The sequence below is a fragment of the Scleropages formosus genome, chromosome 25 (genome assembly GCF_900964775.1).
Source record: "Scleropages formosus chromosome 25, fSclFor1.1, whole genome shotgun sequence".
Classification (NCBI taxonomy): Eukaryota; Metazoa; Chordata; class Actinopteri; order Osteoglossiformes; family Osteoglossidae; genus Scleropages; species Scleropages formosus.
The window spans coordinates 18,921,577-18,942,743 of NC_041830.1; the positions used below are offsets into that span (position 1 = coordinate 18,921,577).

Consider the following 21,167-nt stretch of genomic DNA (forward strand, 5'->3'; position numbering starts at 1 on the left):
TCTCGCCCTCTGCCCCCTTGAGACAAAACACAGGCACCACATAAACAATACCTGATGGAACAAGGCACTCAGAAGTAGGACTTCTCCTTCTGCCCGTGCTCCACTCCGTTAAGAGATGTAAGATGACCTCATGAGCATCTCACATCATAGTCCCCGGAATAATAAAAATAATCGCGATAATAACGAGAATAATAATAATGGGCCTTTCTCCGGTTTCGCCCTCTAAAACTGTGGAGCTGATGTGCAGATAGGAGGTGGGGAGTGAAAGTGGATAGCGCTGGGATCGAACGGGTTCGAGAGCTCCAGTGCATGGAAACGGATCTGGCCTGGCCTACTTGCGGCTCTGTGTTTACTCGTTTACAGGAAGTCGGCCGCCCGACACTCTTTGCGTCCCCGTGCTCCTTCGGAACATCCGCAGTGCTCGCTCACCTTCCATACACAATGCACCACTCTCATCATCATTAATTCATTTTGCTAATGCTTTTCTCCAGAGAAACATACAGTCTTGAGCTACTTATGCTGATTTACATTTAGAGCTGGGCAATTTCTACTCTACCAGTTCAGCACCATGCTTGAGGGGCCAATGGCAGGAAGTGGGATTCAAACTGATGTCCTTCATTTTCAGTACAACAGCTCTAACCACTATGTCCCCCGCTGCCTGTGGGTCACATATGACGACTGTTTTCATATATAACACCCCATGCTGTATTTCTGCATCCTCTGTGACACCGCTCTGCCTAAAACAAAAGCTGGCCCCAAACCCATGACTTTAGAGTTTGGACCACTACCAACTTGTCAGGCTTTGAACAGCGGAGCCGTGGTGTGCGGTGGACATTGGTTCTGACCCTCTCGGAGGAGCGGAGAGCATAGGCTGCACTACTGGTTGTCCCCGGTGACAATGGAACCTCTTATTGACTCATTCATCCATGTCCCCCCTGAGGGACGATGGATCCAGAAACCTGATAGCAGAAATAAGGTCCCACACAAAGAGTTGATGGGGACGAAAGATGAGCACTTCATAACTGTCCTCATTTCCATGAAATAACACACACATTCCAGGCACATGAGCATGTGGGCAACAAAAAAATAATAAAGTTTTATGCAGGTACTGTGTGATGAACGTCGGTGCATATGGTGAAAGAAACCATCTAACTGTACTTAAGACTCACACGGTTGCAGCTATGTCTCTTTCTCCTAATGTAATGAACACATTGTATTTTCTCTGAGATGTATGTCACTTTGGAGAAAAGAGTCTGATAAATGGTGGGGTGGTGCAGTGGGTTGGACCACTGTCCTGCTCTCCGGTGGGTCTGGGGTTCGAGTCCCGCTTGGGGTGCCTTGTGACGGACTGGCGTCCTATCCTGGGTGTGTCCCCTCCCCCTCTGGCGTTATGCCCTGTGTTACCGGGTAGGCTCCGGTTCCCTGCGACCCTGTACGGGACAAGCGGTTCTGAAAATGTGTGTGAGTCTGATAAATGAACACATGGACATCTAAATGTAGTAAATTCACATTGGCTGAGAAAGCAAAGGGGATCACTAATAGGGCAAAAGACTGTGCTGCACCCTCACAAAGTGTTCAGATCCCTTCACACTTTGCTGTGAAATAGATCAAACTGAATCTTTTTCCCCATCAGTCACCACTAGATACCACACAATCATGAGGTGAAAAGGCATTTTTAGGAATTTCAGCTGAAAATGGAGAACAGAAGTCTCTCGTTACATAAGTATTCAGAGCCTTTACTCAGTACTTTGTAGGACCACCTTCAGCAGCAATTACAGCTACAAGTCTTCTAGGCAATGCTTCGACCAGCTTTGCACACCTGGATTTGGGCAGTTTCTCCCGTCTTCCTCTCAGATTCTCTCAAACTCTGTCGAGTTGGACGGGGGTGTCGGTGAACTCCCGTCTCCAGCTCTTTCCGCAGGTTTCCTATGGGCTTCACGCTGAGGCCAAAGGTGGGGGAGTTACACAGGGACACTCAGAGACTTGTTCCAAAGCCACTACAGCCTTGTCTTGACTGTGTGTTTTGGACCCTTGTCCTCTTTCTAGCAGCCACCATCACCAAGGACCTCATTTCAGTGCAACGCATTTCAGTCATCGTCTCAAAGGCTCACCGATGCCTTTGCATTCTCAGACATCTAATGTAATACAAACAGCGCTATCTCTACCACCAACATCTACATTTGCACAGGGGGGTTTGTCCTCGCTGGCTGCATTACATCCTGGTATGGCATCTGTTCAGCCCGGGAACCTAAAGTCTCTGTGGTGTAGTGCTTACACAGGGTGGTGGTGGTAGAGTAGGGGGTGGGGCGGTGGGGTTGGCCTGGTCTGTCATCGGGACTCAGCTTCCTTCAATACAACATATTTAGTAACACACATTGCCTAAGAAAGGCCAGCTGTGTCACCAGAGACCGTGGCCATCCTGCAACGTCACTTTCCTTTTGCCTTCCCTCAGACAGAAGGGACAGAGCAATCGGCACTCTAACCCGAAGCCTCATCGTGCCAAAAGACCGGGTAAATAATTGTATGTGGATTAACACTCTAAGTCGCATTGGAGAAAAGCTTCAGCTAACTGAACAAATGTACATGTAATATGATGTACTATGTTTCACTGTGCACTCTACTCTGCATGCATTGCCTACAAACTTGAACTCAGCCAATCAAGGCCCCTCTCGTCAGAATACCCAATTTCACTACAAGTTCTGCTCTAGGAAGAGTTTTAGTGCTTCCAAACTTCTTCCAACCGACAATGATGGAGACCGCTTTGCTCCTGGGAACCTTCATCTCAATTTGCCAATTTTTTATACGCTTCTCCGGCTCCATGTATTGACAAAGCCCAGTGTCAGAGGTCTACAAAGAGCTCCTTGGACTTCATGTCTTGGTGTGCCTGTGCCTTTCTAGGTCATGTCCAGTCAAGGGAATTTGCTACAGGTGGCCTACACTCAAGTTCTAGAGACATCTTGAAGATGGTCAATGGGATGCAAATGAGCTCAATTTGGAGTGTCACAGTAACAGGTATGAATATTTATGCAAATGGAAGATTTCGGAATTTTATTTTTAAAACAAAAAAGTCTAAAAATGTGTATTCCGTTTGTCATCGGGGTGTTGTGCTGCGACTGAGGGCAAAAAAGGCCCAACTGAAGGAACTTTAAAATACAGCAGGTGTACGGCTCAACACAGCGTGGAGGAAGTCAGGGGTCAGAGGGCTTTATGAAGGAACCATGCAAAATAGCACAGTTCATGTCTGATTTCCAGAACCGTTTCATCCCATGTGTGACTCACAAGATCACAAACGGTCACGTAATAAAGGCACTTATTTTGGATTATTCTTTGAACCCTACTACCTGGGTTAGATCTGAATCCTGCTCTCTAAGGACGAACGCAGAAATGATGGTGAGAGGAAGCATTTTTACAGACACTGCGGACCATCTCCAAAGGGAGACAATGACCACACAGAGTGTGTTCAAGAGACTGCTGTGAGGTGTTCTGACTGCTACTGGAGCTTCTCACCGCTGCAGCATCCAGATGGAGCACTCCGAGTCAGTCACTGGGTGGCGCTCTGTCTCTCGTTTCCCTTCTCCACAGTAGGAAGAGCACTTGCACAATGATGACTCCTCCTGGCAAGTCCAAGTTCTACCACTGGACCTTGATGATCCCCTTTACACCATGTTTCACTGTATCTTTTGGTAGCTCTGGTTTGCTTTCGGATTGTCATTTGCATATGTGTGCGAGGTGTGTGTGATTGTGTGTGAGGAGCGTGTGAAGTGTGTGAGAGGCGTGGGATCACTGTGGACAGCCCTATTGGACAAGTGAAGACTGTCAGACTGTGGACTCAAAGTAAACAGGACAGTTAGTCATTAACTCAGGTTAAATAGACCAACTGCCATTAACAGCCCACCTCATCTCTCAGGATGTAAGTAAATTGTTTTTATTTACTGCAATTAATATATTATAATGTTGGCATGTCTTTTTCTTTTGTTTCCAAGCTCTTGATATTCTGATATTCTGCACCTTCTGGCTCAATGTGTATGGGATTCACAGCCCAGTCATGATGGATGACACTTCTCTTGCTTTTTCAGATGAATTTGACCCAAACTGTGACACAACTAAAAGGGATTTAAAAAAACTGCCAGTGAAACAAACATTTTAACGGAAACTGGGCCAGGATTCAAAATGAATCCTCTGTTCTCAGGTCGCATTTTCTACATTTGCATACTCTCCCTATACTCTGCTCCAGAGTATGGTACGAATTACAGACACAGCGCACATGAACTGGGCACTGCTGTAAACAATTCATTTGCACAATTCACATCAAACTCATTTTCTGGCACTTGAACACAAGAAGGAGATATAATCAGTACGACATTCAGCTTTTGATAAATCCAACACCTAAATACAGTGGTTGATATATTTAAATATTCTCAGAAGGTACCAAGAGTTCCACTCAAGTGTGAAGGGTTACAAAGAGCTATTTGTAGATTCCACAGAAACACGGTGCTTGTTGTCTACACGGCTTCTACCGACAGAGTAGTGATTACAGGCACTCTGTTTATCTTTTCTGGCACTGTCTGTGTTCACAGCTTTGTTTGCAGCCATTTCACGGCGTGTCTTTTAGTTCTGTACGTCCACACTACTTTGCGCTGTTTGCGGTAACCGCGTGTCGCTTAGTTCCGTACGTCGACACTATCGGGAGCGTTTCCTCTGTTTGTTTTATGGTTGCTGTGTTGTTCTGAGAGTGTTTGTCCACAGTTTTGCCTGCTGTCTTATTCTTGTGATTCTGCAATGAGTCGTTTTGTTTGCAGTCACACTGAGAGACATGGAGCGTGTCCCCCTGAGTGTCTTGCTGCTTCTTGTCCTGTGGTTGTCCGGTGCCGCGGCCCAGTCAGGTAGAACCTTCTCTTTCTCATCCACCTGCTGCGACACTTCCTACTCGTCGCTGCGGAAAGTGCACATTAAACACACTGCAGTTCGGAGAAAAACATCGAGAACCTCTGGCGTTATCAGGAATTCTGTCGGAACGGCTCCGAAAATTTGTGCTCATCTTCATCAAAGACAATAATAAACACATACAGTCCTGTTTAACAAACACCACACACAAAAGTTATTTTTAATTTCTTTTTATTTTGTTTAATTACTAGTGGTGCCTCCTTTATTGGCAATCACCTCAACCACATGTTGTCATCTATAGCTGCTGGTTTCAGGCTATTCCTCTATACAAAACCATTGCAATTCTTGTACATTTTTGGGACATCTTCAGAAGAGTCTTCTTCAGATCACAGTGAGACTGAGGTCAGGACCCTGACTTTGCCATTATAAAATATGAAATTTTGTCCGCTTGAGCCTCTTTGTCATTTTGGACCATTGTCATGTTGGATGAGACTTATCTGGAAATTTATATCACGGACGGATGCCCTGACATTCTATGGGTGGCACGGTGGCACAGTGAGTAGCACTGCTGCCTCATAGTGCCTGAGTGGTATGAGAGAACATGGGTTTGATCCCTGCTCAGTGTGTGGAGTTTGCATGTTCTCCCCATGTTTGTGTGGGCTTCCTCTGGGTGCTCTGGTTTCCTCCCATAGTCTAAAGATGCTGTTCAGGTTCCCCCACACTGTGTGAGTGACACAGAGAGAGTGTGTTCCACTGATATATGGATGAGTGACCCATTGTAAGTAGTGTATCTAGCAGTGTAAGTCACTGCAGTGAATAAGGTGTGGGGGCATAGAGTTCATTGGAAGTCGCTTTGGGGAAAAGTGTATGCTAAGTGAATAAATGTAAAAGTATTTTGGAATTTCCCAATACAACTCAGAATTCATTAGGCCCTTAATGGCTGAAAGTGACTCAGGCACCAAAGCAGCCCCACACTATTGCACTCCCACCACCAGGCTTTGCAGTTTTTTTCTCCAAATGTAACGCTGTGCACATTTACCAAAAAGTTCCATTTCTGGCTCATCTGTTCACAGAACTTTGTTCCATTAGTGCTCTGCAACATCCAGGTGGTCTTTGCCAAACTTAATACAGGTAGCAATATTTTTCAGAGTGCAGTGATTTCCTCTACGGTGACATCCCATGAACAAACGAACACCGAACACCACGTTCAGTGTTTTTACATTCATGAACACGGGTGTCCTCAGGTACACATGATGCCTGCTCTTCCTTAGCCGTCACCCTTAGTGTTCTTTGTCCCTTGTCTGAGGATGGTAAGCTGCAACTTGCACTGATCTTCATAGGTCACCCACCCTTAGGGAGACAATCAGTGATGCTCAGTTTCTTCAACTGGTAAACTATCTTCCTGACTGTTGACTGATGGAGGCCCAAGTCTGAACAAATCCTTTTGTAACCTTTTCCAGTCTTATGACCTTCAAGAACCCTGCTTCTGGGGTCCCCTGAACACTATTTTGATTGAGTCATATTGCACTCCAATGGAATTCTGTTGTAAAGAACAGGTAACCAAAAATTCTGTGGTTTTTCATATGGCAGGGAAGGTGAAAGTCACACCTGAATTGATGTGAACATCTCATTCATTAATTGGAACATCTGACTTCAACTACTCTCTTTCCAAGATATCATTATCCTAGAAGTTCACAAACTTTTTCCATCAAGAACCTTGATTATTTAAACCATTTCTTCAATAAGGGGATAGGGAGAACTTCCTGTCAGAGAGGGGACAGCTGGGAGTATAGTGGCTACAGCTGCTGCTGCCGCCGCCTTTGGACCCCAAGGTCCAAGGTTCAATCCTCACTTCTAGCTGTAGTATCCCAGAGCAAGGTATTTACCCTAAAATTGCTCCAGTAACATAATACAGCTGTATACATGGGTAAATTGCTGAAGGTTGACTAACAATTTAAGTCACTCTGGAGAAAAGTGTCAGCTAAATGAGTAAATGTAAGTAAAAATATGGGAAAACTGGGTGTTGTGTGTTGCTTGTGATATGACAGTGTGTTCCTTCAGGAAGCATTCATGGCAAATTCCACAGAACTGGAAAGGTTTCACAAATCTCTTCTCACAACTGTATCACTGTGATGAGTTAGCCATTGGTACGAGCTCAGTGTTGGACACCCCACCCTCGCCATTTGCACCAGTGTTCCAGAGCAAATCCAAGGCCCACATGGTCCTGCGAGCCAAACGAGCCAACAGCTTCCTGGAGGAGATCAAGCCCCCATCGAAGGAGCGTGAGTGCGTGGAGGAGGTGTGCAACTTTGAGGAGGCCCGCGAGATCTTCCAGACACAGGAGGCCACGGTGAGGCAGCAGCCAGCTTCCATGTCCTTAATCAGTGTGCCCCTGACTGGAGAGTAGCTGATACTCGTACTGATGCCTTTGGTCTCCTTGTGTCTTCCAGCTGGAGTTCTGGATCGTGTACACAGGTAGGTGGACACATGATCCACGCAGCGCTCTCCACAGCCATTACTTCAGTCCTGCTCTCACCCACATCCGGTCTGCTTCAGATGGGAACCAGTGTGAACCTGACTTCTGCGTCAATGGAACCTGTGTGGACCAGTTCCAGTCCTTCGTCTGCAAGTGCAGACCAGGATTTGATGGGAAGTTCTGCGACCAACGTGAGAAGGAACTTTGCGATCCGTTTTGTGGCTGTGCTTGCAGAGGGCGCCGTCAGAAAGACCAGGGAAGACCGTCTTCTCTTTTTGCCATGTGTTCTGCTCAGGGAGCACAGCCAGAAACTGCTCGAAGGACAACGGCGACTGCGACCATGTCTGCATGGACAGTGTGGATGAACTCAGCCGCACCTGCGCCTGTCTGCCTGGCTACAGCCTCCAAGACAACTCTAGAACCTGCAGCCCCTCAGGTAGGACATGGACCTCCTAACTCCATGTTGTATAAGTGGGGATGCAGGTTGCAGCACTGTGAACGAGTGTGTGTGCGTGCGTGTGTGTGTCTGCTCAGCGACATACGCATGTGGACAGCTGCCTGTGACCAAGTCCTCGGACAACAAGGCCTTCAAGACCCTGCAGCCATGGTTGGTGGGTGGCGAGGTGGGCAAGAAGGGCGAGAGTCCCTGGCAGGTAGGGCCTCCTGCAGGTGCCTTCCCACAGCGCCACGCGGAGAAACACGGTGCTGTTGGCATGTCTAGCTAAACACGTCTGTGGCCGTCAGGTGCTCATTCTCAACGAGAGAGGGAATCTTCACTGCGGCGGCGCTCTCATTGCCGAGTCCTGGGTCCTCACTGCAGCCCACTGCTTGGAGAGGAGCACTAAAGTCAGCGTGAGGCTGGGTGAGTCCCTCTTCTCCTGGAGACAGTGACCACTTTGCTGTGTGTGTCCCCTGGAGACCATGAGCACTTTGCTCTGTGTGTGTGTGTGTGTGCGTGTGTGTGTGTGTGTGTGTGTGTGTCTCCAGGCGACTACGAACGCTTTAAGGCTGAGTGCACCGAAGTGACCGTTTCAGTATCGGAGGCTGTCATCCACCCGGACTATGACACAGTGACCGTGGACAACGACATAGCCCTGCTGCACCTGGCCTCACCGGTCCAGTTCTCCACCTTCATCGTACCCGTGTGCCTCCCCAGCCGCCGGCTGGCCGAGCAGGTGCTGCACCGCAATGGGACCATGACCGTTGTCACTGGCTGGGGCAAGGAGGATGAGAACAAGAAGTATTTCAGTTCCGCCCTGAACTTCATAAAGGTGCCGCTGGTGGAACGTGGACTCTGCTCGCAGGTTATGCTCAACAACATCAGCGAGAACGTGCTGTGCGCAGGGTGGCTGGGCACGCGTCACGATGCCTGCGAGGGAGACAGTGGGGGGCCCATGGTCACACGCTACCGTGGCACCTGGTTCCTCATCGGCCTGGTGTCCTGGGGCGAAGGCTGCGGTCACCCTGAAAAACTGGGCATCTACACCAAGGTGTCCAACTACCTGGAATGGATCAGGAGTGTCCAGAAAGGCAGCGAGAGACCATAGTCCCGTAGACGAGGGACCGTCCGTGTCCCATGTGGTCCACATGCTGCTCACTCTGTGCAATAAAGTGATGCCAAAGAAGATCACTGCGCTCCCTTTCCTGCTTTCCTGTGTCGGCATTTGTGTTACTGTTGTATCTGTCCCGGGGTGGCGGGATGGGGTTTACTGGATAAAACACAATTAAAAGTCCAGCAACAGTGTATGGACTGTGAGACGAACCAGGTTTGGGTGTTGGGGAGCACTGAGCACTTTCCAATATTCCTCACATCTCCCTCTGTGTGTGTGTGTGTGTGTGTGTGTGTGTGTGTGTGTGTGTGTGTGTGTGTGTGTGTGTGTGTGTGTGTGTAAAAGCTTCCAAGACATCAAGGCCTGTTCTTTAACTGGGATCCTCAGCACATCGAAATTCCATTTGAAAAGAATTGTAATACGACCCGTTTGTTTGACTATAAGACTGGGGATAATATTCCAATTTTTGTCTTCATAATAAAAGTCATTTTTATTCCAATTGTTTTTAAATATAATATTTGGAGTATAGAAATTGAATACCCTAAGGCCTTCCTTATCTGTAAGGTTGCATGAAACTGCTTTTTTTTCGATATTGTGGTGCTTTTCTCTATATGAAATTGAAAGTGTTTGTGTGAAACTCCTTAATAACAGATGGTAGGACATTCAGAGAGATGGCAGTGTACAGAATGTGATAAAGCTTCAGTTAGAGATAAAAATTCTCCAGCACTAAGAGATAGATCACTCAGCAGCCATGAATTTCATTTCATGGGGGTCAGTTCAATATGTTCCTTCTGCGTGTTACTCTTTCTTTGACAGGCATTGCGCTTGTACTCTCTGTGCGACACATTTCTAGAGGGACTAAGCCACCGTTTTGAATAGGAGAGCAGGAAACTGCACATCATCTCAGAGCCAGAGGTGTTACATGGAAGTGGAGGATGATGGAGAGGCAACATTTTACTGACAGCTCAGAACTAGTAGATGTAGAAGCTATAGGATCATCTACAGCTTGTTTATCAGCTCTTTGTGTCTTTTCCACCTTCTGCACTTTTGAGAAACTCAAGACAGCGCTTGCTGTTTGTGATCACTATCCGTTGGTGCATCAGGCGAAACACGGTATGAAGTGGCACGTCAGCTACGGTATCTTTTTATGCAAAACCACTTCTTGGAAAAGGCTGTGTTGGTTCTAAAGCGCTTCTTACTCGAAAGTTGGCAAGTCAATGACCAGTCGTACACGTCGCCGATGTATAGTATAGTATAGTATAGTACAGTACAGTACAAGTGTCTTATTTCACTATGAAGAGCAGGAAAAGCTGGGCTCGGGTGGTTGCCCTGGACCCCCTGCTGCTCTGTAAACCCCATGGAGCCCGACTTTGAGCCTCACTTCACAATGAACGAATGAATGAATGAAAGATGTATTCTACGCACTACTCTGAGCTCTGACTTGTTCTTGTTCACATTTGGCCGTTATTTCACTACTCATTGGTATAATAACCGAAGAGGAGGCCGCACCCCCCCCACCCCTAGGAGGCGCCGATAACACAGGTGTGGCCCTGCTGGCGCAGCAGTGCCAAGAGTCCTCAGATTGCATCATGTCAGTGCTTCTGGAGTGTGTATGTGTGTGTGCGCGTGTGCGCGTGCGTGCGTTCTGTGGAAATTTGCTTGTTGGGCATGTGGCGACAGCAGATAAACGATAAAGGCCGACACAACCATGTGTTAACGGAGGCTCGGTACTTTCATCACCTGTATCGAACTCTAAGTGTTTTCCATCAAAGTCCTGAGACGGTTCACATGACTTTACAGCAGTGAAAGGATCATATCCATCTGGATGTGTCATGTGACTGGCTGCACGGAGAGCAGCGCGCCCTGGAGCTTGGAGGGGCTGGTGGAAGCGCCTTCTGGGAGAAGCGGGGCCCGAGCGCAGGGGGGCACGGAGCTCCAAGGTTCTCCATGAACACATGAAGCAGCTTGCAGGAGCCAGCGGCAGCAGCAGAATGAGGCAACCAGAGCACAGCAGTGGCGGGAGAGACGCCCAAGGGAAGGGCGAGCGAGAGCCCAAGAGACACATGTATGGAATAAGAGGGAGGAGCAGATGCAGGAGGGAGGAGCCAGGGGGTGTGGTGGAGGAGGAGCCTGCAGGAGACAGAGCCATAAAGAGAAGAGAGTGTGAGCTGGAACGAGAAAGAGTTTCCTAACAGCAGACTGCCGAGACCATCCGTGAGTGTGAGTGTGAGTGTGAGTGTGAGTGTGAGTGTGAGTGTGAGTGTGAGGACTGTTGGATGACAACAGTGAGCCCGTACAGCACCTCTAGCCCCAGGCAGAGTGTCACAAGGGTGTCCTCTGCTCCTGCTTCTTCTCTTGGACCTTCACTCAGGAAGTGTGTTTGTGTGTGACAGCAGGTCGGTCGTCCGTCGAGACGCTAGGACAGCGAGGGACGCAGAGGCGCAGCGGGACAGAAACGGCACCGGAGGAAACAATGCAGTAAAAGGCCGAAGGAGCACAAGAAAATCCACCAGCTCGAGAACAGCTCTGGGAGGAATGTGTGTGTGAGTGAGTGTGTGTGAGTATCTAGGAGGACCCGATCTCCAAGCGCGGTGAAATCAAGCTTCGAGCTCCAGCATGACCTCTGACCCCAGTGCCACCGGCACCCCCCACCACCCCTGTCTGCAGTGCTGGCTGTGGGTGGTGCTCCTGGGGCTGCTGCTGCTGGGCTGTGAGGGACAGGCCTGTGTGGAGCCCTGCGAGGACAACAGCACACTGAGCACAGAGCATCAGGTGGGGCTCTCTCTCTCTCTCTCACACACACACACACACACACACACACACACACACACGCCTCAACACTAGTGTGCCCCCACGGGCCCGTGCCATTCTCTCCTACCACTTTGCTTTGCTTATTTAAAAATGTGAAAACGGAAGAAGCACTCGTTACTCCGAGTCACCTCACCAGCGAGGAAAACACACAGTTGCCATGGTGAGCAAGGAAGCGCTCATGTGGATGATGGCATATTGGCATGACAACAGCATGTTGATGATGTGGGGGATTTCACAGGACCTGCTGTCTTCTGACATCACCATGGTGAATCCCCGTGTCTCCTGGCTGCTCTTCAGACTAAACTCCAACAAGGGAGACAACAGACGGAGTAAACCTCAGAAAAAACCTCCTAAGGTACAATTATTCACTGTCCACCTTGAAGTGTTATCTGGACATTTATTCACTGTCCAACGTACGGTGTTACGTGGACATTGATGCATCAGCCATATGTTAATTAAATATACTCTGCAGTCTTTCTGTTAGTTTCTGTATATAAGCAGCAGAGGAGAACTCGGTGTATTTGTCTGTAGCGCCCTCCTCAGGAGGCTACCTGACACAACACACAGGACCCAGGATCCTCCTTCCCGATTCGGGGATAGAACTCCTCGACCACAGGTGCATGCTGGGAATCACTGGCGTGCGTTTACGGACTGTGCTGTGTTTACACGTGTCACGTGTCTACAGTTGACAGGGACAGCCAACAGTCAATATCTGTTTCTGCAGCATGGGTTACCGGGGCCCCCCGGCCCCCCAGGGCCCCAAGGCCCCCAAGGGCCTCCGGCTCCGAAGCTTGACCAACAGGAGGAGCTGCTGCAGGAGCTACGCCTCAAACTGAGAGGTAACTATGAGTCTTGCTCGGTTCACGTGTGTCTCTCGGTCTGTCGGCTCCCAGGCCAGTGGCCCCCGGAGTGGCCCCCACAGGACAGGCTCATCAATGGATGCAGTAGTCCCACTACAGCAGAACGATGCCAACAGTCCACACGGCAACCTGTCCAAACACAGCACAGCGTCTGTGAACACACATGTAGAACCAGATTAAAGTTGTGTGCATGTGTGTGTGCGTGAGCGACAGCGGCTCTCAACCACGAGCTCCTCTGATCTCTTAATAAGGGTAATTTTCTGGGGCTTGGATGTGACTTGGCGTGGTGTAAAATTCCTGAGATTCCTCCAACCCCCACCCACCTTTCTGTGTGTGTGTGTGTGTGTGTGTGTGTGTGTGTGTGTGTGTGTGTGTGTGTGAGAGAGTGAGAGGGAGACAGTGAGTAAGACTGCCTGGGGATGCTAGGGGTCTGGAATCCTTCCAGGGCTGCAGATGCCAATCTTCCCGTGTTGTGAACAGAAGGTTCCTTCTTCACATGGGGCAACACACAGGGGTGGAGTGGGGCTCACATTCCTCTACCAACACACACATTATTAACACACACTGTGCACTGCTCACCTGTCCCATTCCTCCTTCTCTGAGACAGATCTCCGATTGGCTGTTGCCTCCACTTCCCGCTCTGAGACAGCTCTCCGATTGGCTGTTGCCTCCACTTCCCCCTCTGAGACAGCTCTCCGATTGGCTGTTGCCTCCACTTCCCGCTCTGAGACAGCTCTCCGATTGGCTGTTGCCTCCACTTCCCCCTCTGAGACAGCTCTCCGATTGGCTGTTGCCTCCTCTTCCTCCTCTGAGACAGCTCTCCGATTGGCTGTTGCCTCCTCTTCCTCCTCTGAGACAGCTCTCCGCTTGGCTGTTGCCTCCACTTCCTCCTCTGAGACAGCTCTCCGATTGGCTGTTGCCTCCACTTCCCGCTCTGAGACAGCTCTCCGATTGGCTGTTGCCTCCTCTTCCTCCTCTGAGACAGCTCTCCGACTGGCTGTTGCCTCCTCTTCCTCCTCTGAGACAGCTCTCTGACTGACTGTTCTTTCCTCCCCTGCAGAGGTGGCCCTTGGCACAGGGCTGCTGGATGCTGAGGGCCCCCACTGTGTGCTCTGTGGACCGCCGCCCCGCATCTCCACAGCTTTCCACTGCCGCCTGCTGCACAGTGTGCTGGTGCCCCGGCGCAGCCTGGTAGAGCTGCACCCTTTCAGCCCTGTGAGTAGTGGACACACACACACACACACACACACACACACACACACACACACACACACACACACACACTCACCCCGACACATTTATGTTGTTGTCTCCAGCCCTCGGATACTGAGAACCTCTTCCAAAGGGGACGAGGATTCAACTCGAGCAGCGGCCGCTACTCAGCTCCTATATCGGGATTCTACCACCTCACAGCGAGCCTAACCATTGGTATATACCGCAGTGGAACTGTATGTGTCTCACACACACACACACACACACACACACACACACACACACACACACACACACACACACACAGTGGACCTGTGTGACTGATAAGACTTTGTCATTCAGAAGAACAGGGTGGGTCTGTTCCTGGGAACTCACAGAGCTCCACACACACAGCGAGGAAACGGATTAACATCCCCCTTTGTCTGTGTGTGTGTCCCCCAGAGCCCAGCGAGACACAGCGCCGCATTGCACCCAGACAGAGGGACCGTGTGAAGGCATCTATCTGCATTGAGTCTCTGTGTCACAGCAACTGGTGAGTGTTTCTCCTGCACCTCTGGGGGGGCAGCACTGAGGGTAGAGCGCTCTCGCGCTCTCTCTCTCTCTCTCTCTCTCTCTCTCATACACAACTCAAATCTGTCTACAGGACAAACACTGTGTCTCACTGCAGATGGATCCCCCGAACCCTCCACTGTGGTGATGTATTGTGTGTACCATGGTAGCCATAGCACACTGAGCTGTAGTCTTTTTTTCTGTGTGTGTGTGTACCTCAGGTGCCTGGAGGCAGTTGGAGGACCTGGTCCAGCTGGGGGGGTTTACAGCATCCTGCTGGCAGGAACCCTCTACCTGCAGGTGGGAACCTTTCCTCCCTCTTCTCTCTCTCTCTCACACACACACACACACACGAAATATGGTAAGGTACTGCACCATGCAGTACTGCCAGGTCCTCATTGTCCTTGTGTCCGTCCGTCCCCCAAGGCAGGTGAATACATCTCCATCTTTGTGGATAATGGAACTGGTTCTGCGCTCACTGTCCAGAAGGGGACGCTGTTCTCCGGGATTCTGCTGGGAGTCTGAAATAATCTCCTTTTACTTCATTAAAATACACACACACACACACACACACACACACACACACACACACACACACACGGACAATGTGAGGACAAAGCCAGCCTTCTCAGTGCTGTGTGAGGATGAAGGTCCTTCCCAGGATGGAGACACCAGACTGTGGTCACTGGTCACCCAGGCCTCCAGGAGCCTGCCTCTGTGCTTCTGTACTGTATATTCGTTGTGGCGAAAAAAATCCCTTTATTTGTTTGTATGCAAACAAGCCATTAAAAGTGAACTCACATCCAGGCTTTCACGTCTCACGAGGTTCCATTCCACCAAACGTGGTCTTCCAGCTCCAGGGAAGCCAAGCTGGTGCCACTCGATGTTCTTCTGGGCATTTGGACTCTCAGGTTCTGTGTGATCAGACTCCGCTGGGATCTTTACACAGATGTTCATTTGTGGCAAGGTCTCAGGAGACACGGCCACGTTTCTTCATGTAGCAGACGTTTTTGTGCAAAGCGGCTTCCAACGAACTCTATGTAGTGTTTGAAGTATGGTGTAAAAGTGTAATAAGTATCTGCCCACACACCTTATTCACCAGGGTAACTTACACACCTAGTACTGTACACTACTTGCGATGGCTCACTCATCCATACAGCCACAAAACACACACACACACTAGGGGTGACTTAGAGTCACCAATCCACCCAAACAGCATGTCTTTGGACTGTGGGAGGAAACCAGAGCATCTGAAGGACAGCCACACAGACCAAGCAGGGATCGAACCTACAACCTCTCGCACTCCCTAGGTGTCGTGAGACAAGTGCTCGCAGGCCTCCCTCTGGGGCCCGTGCTTCGGTTCTCCCCGTCAGACATCCGGGGCCTATTTTTGGAACCCGTGTGTCGTGCGCCAGGACTTCGTGGTGCCACTCGTGGAAACCGGTACCGATCCAGGAGCTCGGCGGCTCTTCGGACAGAGGGAAAGCTTCGGGTCGCATAGCGCCCCCAGCTGGCAGCGTGCCGTCAGTGCGGCGCCAACACTCAAAGTGCTCTTTGTTTGTTGGCAGGAACAAGGGGCCCCCGAAAGACATGCTGTCTGGGCGGTGATGTCATGGCTGCGGCGCGGCGCCCGGTGTAAACAGGGTCCGACGAGGGGAGGCAGGCGCGCACGCACGCAAACGCGCACACATACACACAGGGCCTCTCTGTTCTCTGCCTCTTCATCCTCAAAGCAACTCTTTCCTCACAGAAAAAAATGGTGTTATTCTCACGGACCGGCAGGTTTCCGTGCTCATCCGCAGGACACACAGGTTACCCTTCGCCCTGTTCTCGCCAAGGTGTTACTTCGTGCTCCAGAACACCTTTGCATTCAGCAACTCCGCTAACTCTACCACATCCTAATATCATACCCTGATTTTACATGTTACAAAGATTGTTACTGTATGAGGGACAGATGCACATGTACTTTAAAAAAGTGAGTTAAGTGAAATTGAGGACCGCCTAGCACTGCGAACCGCACCTTCCAGACTCCTGTTGTGATCGTGCTACTGCAACTGTTAACCTTTGAAAGGAAGATATTAAATCCGCCGGAGACAGAAACTCTACGTTCAAACGGTCGCGCTGAAGCTGTGCGTGTAATTAAACCTCCGGCCGCAGGGGGGCGCTCTGAAAAGCGCCGCTCTCGTTTGGCCCGGAAGCGGAAGTGGATCCACGGAAGGGTCGTTCAGGCGCTCTCTGTTGAAGTAAATATTTCCGTGCTGGCGGAGGGTTCAGCGTTGCGCATTAAATAACTGCATTGTTGAAAAAGTTCCGTTTTAGGGGGAAAAAAAAAATATATATATAGACAGAAATATAAGCGTGCAGTAAGGAAGCAATGGCGGCTGCGGGCGTGTCCGGAGCAGCGAGCGTCGGCGATGTGGAAGAGGACGCGTCTCAGCTCCTTTTCCCGAAAGGTTAGGTTCGTTTGGCACAACGGAAGGCCGGGCGGGACCCGGCGTCGTCTGCCCCTCTTGTTTAGAGCGCAGCTCCAGTTTCTCACTTTGACTTTTGCGTTGTTTCCCCACAGAGTTCGAGAACGCCGAGACGCTGCTCAACTCGGAGGTGCACATGCTGCTCGAGCACCGCAAGCAGCAGAACGAGAGCGCCGAGGACGAGCAGGAGCTTTCCGAGGTTTTCATGAAGACCCTCAACTACACGGCGCGCTTCAGCCGCTTCAAGAACCGGGAGACCATTGCGAGTGTGCGCAGGTGGGTGGTGACGCCGGGTGGGTAGACGTAGCCGGTAGGAAGCCGGCGGTAGCCGGGTAGGTGGGCGCCGCTCCGCTCGTGCTGCTCTCACTGCTCTCACGACAAGACTGAGTCCCTGCTTTGGCCCGCAGTCTGCTCCTGCAGAAGAAGCTGCACAAGTTCGAACTGGCCAGTCTGGCGAACCTGTGTCCGGAAGCTGCAGAGGAGGCCAAGGCCCTCATTCCCAGGTGAGAGTCGCTCTAGCTCGAATTCTGGACTCGTGCGTTTATTACCTTATCATTATGAACTGGTTTCTTCATCTCTTTTCTCTGGAGTATCTGAAAGTGCTGCTACTTGCAGCAATTTACCCCTTATACAGCAAGGTGAATTTTACCGTAGCACTTCAGGATAAGTACTGTATCTTGCTCAGCCAGGGTAGTGGAACTTGAATGGGGATTTGAACCTCTCTTTTTAAAATGCAAATCGGCTGCTTTAAGCCCTGCACCACCTGCTGATGCTGAGTGATGTCAGTCACTGGGTCCAGTGAAGGGTTGCTGTGAGTGGCTCACATGGTATCATACCTGTAGAGTGAAAACAAGGTGGGCAGCAGACAGCTCACACAGCAGAGGAGGGGTGTGTGTTTCCTGAGTTGGCAGCACTGTCACCTGGGGGAACAACTGGATGATTGTTGCTGAATGCAGAAAAATAGAAATATAATTAGACTATATGTTGGTTTATAATTATACATTTTGTAGAAACTTTACACAGTTCCCCTGTGACAGTACTTTCAAAGGTTAGAGCCACTGCCTTGCACTAGAAGGGCACCAATTCCAATCCCAGCTCCACCCTTGAGCAAGCCTCTTACTCTGAGCTGATACAGTAAAAATGCTGATGAATTACCCTGCTGTATAAATCAGTGTAAGTAGCTTAGATTACACACCTCAGTCTGTAAACTGCCTTAGAGAAAAGTGTCAGATAAGTGAAATAAGAAGGGCCACTCTAAAAAGTACCACAGTGGCCTTTATGCATACAGGGTTAGAGGGTTTGGAAAGAAAGTAGGTGAAACATAATCCCTAGATGAGCCTTTAAAATGAAATTGAGTCCACTGAACATGTTTGTGGTGTCGTGATGAGTAACTCCCTGACTCCGCACTGCAGCTTGGAGGGTCGCTTTGAGGATGAGGAGCTGCAGCAGATTCTAGATGACATTCAGACAAAGAGAAGTTTCCAGTACTGAGATGTGGACATGGACCTCGGCACCAAGGACGCACTGCTCCTCTCACTTTATTCTACTTCTGCTGAAGTTGTCAGCTTTTTCTGCTGCTCACACTGACCAACAGACTCGGGGACATTAAACAGGTGTTTGGCTAACAGGTTCACTGGTATAATAATTGATAACATTAATCTCTCCTTACTGGGTTCCACTTGAAAAACAAGCAGCAAAATAACTTTAGCCTCTTTCTAATTGATGGGCCTGTGTTCACACTGGATGGGTGCAGCATTCTTCTTTATCAACGTTCCCAGAGTGACAGCGTGGTGATCAGTGTCCCCGGCGACCGCAGAACTGTATACACAGGGAGATGTGGTGATGAATCTCACCAGGGCAAGGTCCTACAGCCACGGGGGTGGAGTAGCCAGCTGCACCGTGTTTTTCCCGTAGAGCCTCTTCTCGTAAAGTAGCAGCTGGTCCCAGAAGCCAGCGTTGAGGCAGATGTATGGGCGCCGGTCGCGGACCCAGCGGTGAGCTTCACTCAGTGTCATTCCTCTGTACCGCATCAGATACGCCATGACCAGGGCTGGGGAGCGGCTCCGGCCAGCGGCGCAGTGCACCAGTGTGCTTCCCACCTGGTTGTTATGGATACACTCAGCCACCCTGTCAAAGTGGTCACTCAGACGGGCGTGAGGGAGGTCCGGGACAGGAACTCGGACGAACTCCACGCCACGGTGTGAAGGACGGCAGTGTGTCAGCGTGGCATTGATGATGAGTGTGATGCGTTTGCGGGACACCAGGGCGTGGTCCGTGGCGCACTCAGCATCGCCCAGGAACAGGGTTGAGGTGATCTGAGACACGGACATGAGGCTGCGGTGGACAAACCGCATTCTACTTTAACGTTAACCAGCCAACGGTGTTTTCCTGCCATTTACCTCAACTTCAGCTGTTTTCTAGCTAACTCTGCAGACTGATTTCTGTAGTTTTACAAAGCTGATTCACAACTCATCGTAATACAGACCAGCCACACTGCTCACTGATCCCACATTTGCTGTAACACTCTGATAATCTCTTTATGGATGCAGTTTGGTAACAATTTTCACAAAACCATGCAAATTTGTGAAAGTGGAGAAATGCTCTTCTGCACAGTTGAAGCACAGTGGGAGCAGTACAGGCCCCTGTAAATCTCATTGTTCTCTGTGACTGACCTGGTTGCAGGCTTGCTAGGTTCAGACCCCACTGGCTCCAGGCTGCTTCTCCCCCGCTGCTGGTGCTCCACTGGCCGTTCCCAATATAGACCGCAGGCCTCCAGTAACCAATGGTGTGGACTGTTAATTATAGAAGGTGGTGAAACGCTGTGGGGTGGGTCTCCTGTCCTCGTCAGCTTACAGGGTGAAACTACCTTTGTCACAAAGATGTTCCATGAGACACAGCACCGGCAGTAGCCGGTCAGCCCATTCATTACCTCCTTATTAAAATAATTCACCCTTGAACAAGTTTCAAGGGCTTGTGGGATGAATCCAGCTTGCAGCAACATTGTAAAAATATTGCAAATCAGAAAGAGGACCTTTACTACTACTGCCACTACAGAGTAGGTGTGTTAACATAGCAGGATGGAGAGATGGGTTTGTGGAAACAATTTACTGTTAATAAATGTTGGTTATTTCTGAACATATACAATTGAAGTGGGTACATTTTCATTTTTGCTAAGAAACTTATAGGGAGGTGGAGTATTCCTTTATTGAGTATATTATTATATTGTGAAATTAGTTATGTCAGCTGAAGCACAGTCCCCAGTATTAAACACATTGAAACAGAGTAATGACACTTCAGACAAGGCCGTGCAAAGAAAGAATGCAACGGGGCGCTGCTCTTATTTCAAATGTTTTCATTCAAAACGGGGGGGGGGGGGAAAGAGCTTCCGTCGCCTTGTGACGTCACGCCATCGTTTGCCTTTGTCGGGGTCGCCTTGTGTCGTCATATCCGCTCAACGAAGTTGCCGTTTACGAGTCCAAAGCAGCGTGCTGCGAAAAGTCAGCCTACGCGACGAGGAAACATGGCGGACTTGAACCGGCAGCTCCAGGAGTACCTGGCGCAGTCCAAGAGCGCTTCTGCGGCGCCTCCGCAGTCCGGCTCCAGCACGGCTTTGGACATTGGGGAAGCGCCGTCGCCTGAGGGGAGCTGGTTCGGCCGCTGGTCTGCCGGCTGGTCCCGTCCTGCCGCCCCCAGCTCCTCTTGGTTCGGCAGCTGGGAGCCCGACCCGCTGCTGCCCGGCCTCGGCCGCTCCCAGCGCCTGGCGGCCTTCGGGCTGCTGGCCGGCCTCTCGGCTCTGTGCTTCGGCCTGGCGGCCCTGTACGCCCCGCTGCTGCTCCTCAAGGCCCGCAAGTTCGCGCTGCTCTGGTCGCTGGGTTCAGTGTTCGCGCTGTTGAGCGCCGCCGTCCTGCGCGGTCCGAGCCGCCTGCTGGGGGCTCCCAGTCCCGGGGCGGCGCTCTACCTGCTCGCCCTGGCAGGGACGCTGTACGCCGCGCTCGGGCTTCGCAGCACGCCGCTCACGGCGCTCGGGGCCGCGCTTCAGATCGCCGCCATCCTGGGCTCCGCGGTGGCGCTGCTGCCCGGAGGGACCAGCGGACTGCGGCTCCTGGGCGGCGTGGCGGCGGCGGCTCTCAGAAGGACCATATCCGGTAGAACCCTGCCCATCTGAGCCGCGGGTGAACCGAGATAGTAGCGACCGGGGCCACGAGGCTCCTTCACTGTGCGACCGCTGGGTCGGCGGGGGACTGAGCGGGCGACGCTGCTGCTGCTGCTGGTGGTAGCGATGATGATCGATCTCCACTGTCGCTCCTCTGTTAATAAACCGAATCCCTGCTCCGGGGAGGGGGGGGGGGGGCGT

General features: G+C 50.7%; 5 protein-coding genes across 9 annotated transcripts; 4 read left to right on the forward strand and 1 right to left on the reverse strand.

The window, feature by feature from the left end:
• The first annotated feature begins 3,683 nt into the window (after positions 1 to 3,683).
• On the forward strand, positions 3,684 to 8,987 carry proca (protein C (inactivator of coagulation factors Va and VIIIa), a). The gene is made up of 9 exons (XM_018739761.1): positions 3,684 to 3,910; positions 4,800 to 4,883; positions 7,077 to 7,234; positions 7,335 to 7,359; positions 7,441 to 7,551; positions 7,656 to 7,796; positions 7,895 to 8,013; positions 8,105 to 8,222; positions 8,348 to 8,987. Exons 2-9 carry the CDS (start codon positions 4,814 to 4,816, stop codon positions 8,905 to 8,907), a joined length of 1,302 nt encoding a protein of 433 aa, XP_018595277.1. The 5' UTR covers positions 3,684 to 3,910; positions 4,800 to 4,813; the 3' UTR covers positions 8,908 to 8,987.
• Positions 8,988 to 11,073: 2,086 nt separating this feature from the next.
• Positions 11,074 to 15,145, forward strand: LOC108926816 (erythroferrone). Of its 5 annotated transcripts, XM_018739775.2 has the most exons (10): positions 11,094 to 11,130; positions 11,307 to 11,467; positions 11,578 to 11,682; positions 11,960 to 12,076; positions 12,446 to 12,560; positions 13,642 to 13,796; positions 13,898 to 14,009; positions 14,235 to 14,325; positions 14,564 to 14,642; positions 14,769 to 15,145. In XM_018739775.2, the coding sequence occupies exons 4-10, from the start codon at positions 11,984 to 11,986 to the stop codon at positions 14,865 to 14,867; spliced, it is 744 nt and encodes a 247-aa protein (XP_018595291.1). In that variant the 5' UTR covers positions 11,094 to 11,130; positions 11,307 to 11,467; positions 11,578 to 11,682; positions 11,960 to 11,983; the 3' UTR covers positions 14,868 to 15,145. The 5 variants fall into 5 exon arrangements, with proteins under 5 accessions (XP_018595290.1, XP_018595291.1, XP_018595287.1 ...); XM_018739774.2 differs by having other exon boundaries at positions 11,074 to 11,124; positions 11,304 to 11,682; XM_018739771.2 differs by having other exon boundaries at positions 11,307 to 11,682.
• A 1,400-nt stretch (positions 15,146 to 16,545) lies between these two features.
• polr2d (RNA polymerase II subunit D) lies at positions 16,546 to 18,648 on the forward strand. Its single transcript, XM_018739766.1, has 4 exons — positions 16,546 to 16,795; positions 16,909 to 17,089; positions 17,221 to 17,316; positions 18,226 to 18,648. Exons 1-4 carry the CDS (start codon positions 16,717 to 16,719, stop codon positions 18,302 to 18,304), a joined length of 435 nt encoding a protein of 144 aa, XP_018595282.1. The 5' UTR covers positions 16,546 to 16,716; the 3' UTR covers positions 18,305 to 18,648.
• A 7-nt stretch (positions 18,649 to 18,655) lies between these two features.
• LOC108926812 (dual specificity protein phosphatase 18) lies at positions 18,656 to 19,898 on the reverse strand. Its single transcript, XM_018739765.2, has 2 exons — positions 19,486 to 19,898; positions 18,656 to 19,147 (listed from the first exon to the last, which is right to left on the reverse strand). Exons 1-2 carry the CDS (start codon positions 19,812 to 19,814, stop codon positions 18,679 to 18,681), a joined length of 798 nt encoding a protein of 265 aa, XP_018595281.1. The 5' UTR covers positions 19,815 to 19,898; the 3' UTR covers positions 18,656 to 18,678.
• A 78-nt stretch (positions 19,899 to 19,976) lies between these two features.
• On the forward strand, positions 19,977 to 21,129 carry sft2d3 (SFT2 domain containing 3). The gene has a single exon (XM_029249193.1). It carries the CDS (start codon positions 20,160 to 20,162, stop codon positions 20,976 to 20,978), a length of 819 nt encoding a protein of 272 aa, XP_029105026.1. The 5' UTR covers positions 19,977 to 20,159; the 3' UTR covers positions 20,979 to 21,129.
• Positions 21,130 to 21,167: the final 38 nt, after the last annotated feature.

What these genes read in the sequence shown, in the direction of transcription:
- proca (XM_018739761.1), top strand. Translation starts at nt 4,814, where the DNA reads ATGGAGCGTGTCCCCCTGAGTGTCTTGCTGCTTCTTGTCCTGTGGTTG. An exon ending in TAGAACCTGCAGCCCCTCAG is followed by an intron (nt 7,797 to 7,894) that starts GTAGGACATGGA and finishes GTGTCTGCTCAG; the next exon opens with CGACATACGCATGTGGACAG. An exon ending in TAAAGTCAGCGTGAGGCTGG is followed by an intron (nt 8,223 to 8,347) that starts GTGAGTCCCTCT and finishes GTGTGTCTCCAG; the next exon opens with GCGACTACGAACGCTTTAAG.
- LOC108926816 (XM_018739774.2), top strand. Translation starts at nt 11,527, where the DNA reads ATGACCTCTGACCCCAGTGCCACCGGCACCCCCCACCACCCCTGTCTG. An exon ending in CACTGAGCACAGAGCATCAG is followed by an intron (nt 11,683 to 11,959) that starts GTGGGGCTCTCT and finishes GGGATTTCACAG; the next exon opens with GACCTGCTGTCTTCTGACAT. An exon ending in TCTCTGTGTCACAGCAACTG is followed by an intron (nt 14,326 to 14,563) that starts GTGAGTGTTTCT and finishes TGTGTACCTCAG; the next exon opens with GTGCCTGGAGGCAGTTGGAG.
- polr2d (XM_018739766.1), top strand. Translation starts at nt 16,717, where the DNA reads ATGGCGGCTGCGGGCGTGTCCGGAGCAGCGAGCGTCGGCGATGTGGAA. An exon ending in ACCATTGCGAGTGTGCGCAG is followed by an intron (nt 17,090 to 17,220) that starts GTGGGTGGTGAC and finishes TTTGGCCCGCAG; the next exon opens with TCTGCTCCTGCAGAAGAAGC. An exon ending in GCCAAGGCCCTCATTCCCAG is followed by an intron (nt 17,317 to 18,225) that starts GTGAGAGTCGCT and finishes TCCGCACTGCAG; the next exon opens with CTTGGAGGGTCGCTTTGAGG.
- LOC108926812 (XM_018739765.2), bottom strand. Translation starts at nt 19,814, where the DNA reads ATGTTGCTGCAAGCTGGATTCATCCCACAAGCCCTTGAAACTTGTTCA. An exon ending in CCTAGCAAGCCTGCAACCAG is followed by an intron (nt 19,148 to 19,485) that starts GTCAGTCACAGA and finishes TGTCCACCGCAG; the next exon opens with CCTCATGTCCGTGTCTCAGA.
- sft2d3 (XM_029249193.1), top strand. Translation starts at nt 20,160, where the DNA reads ATGTTTTCATTCAAAACGGGGGGGGGGGGGAAAGAGCTTCCGTCGCCT.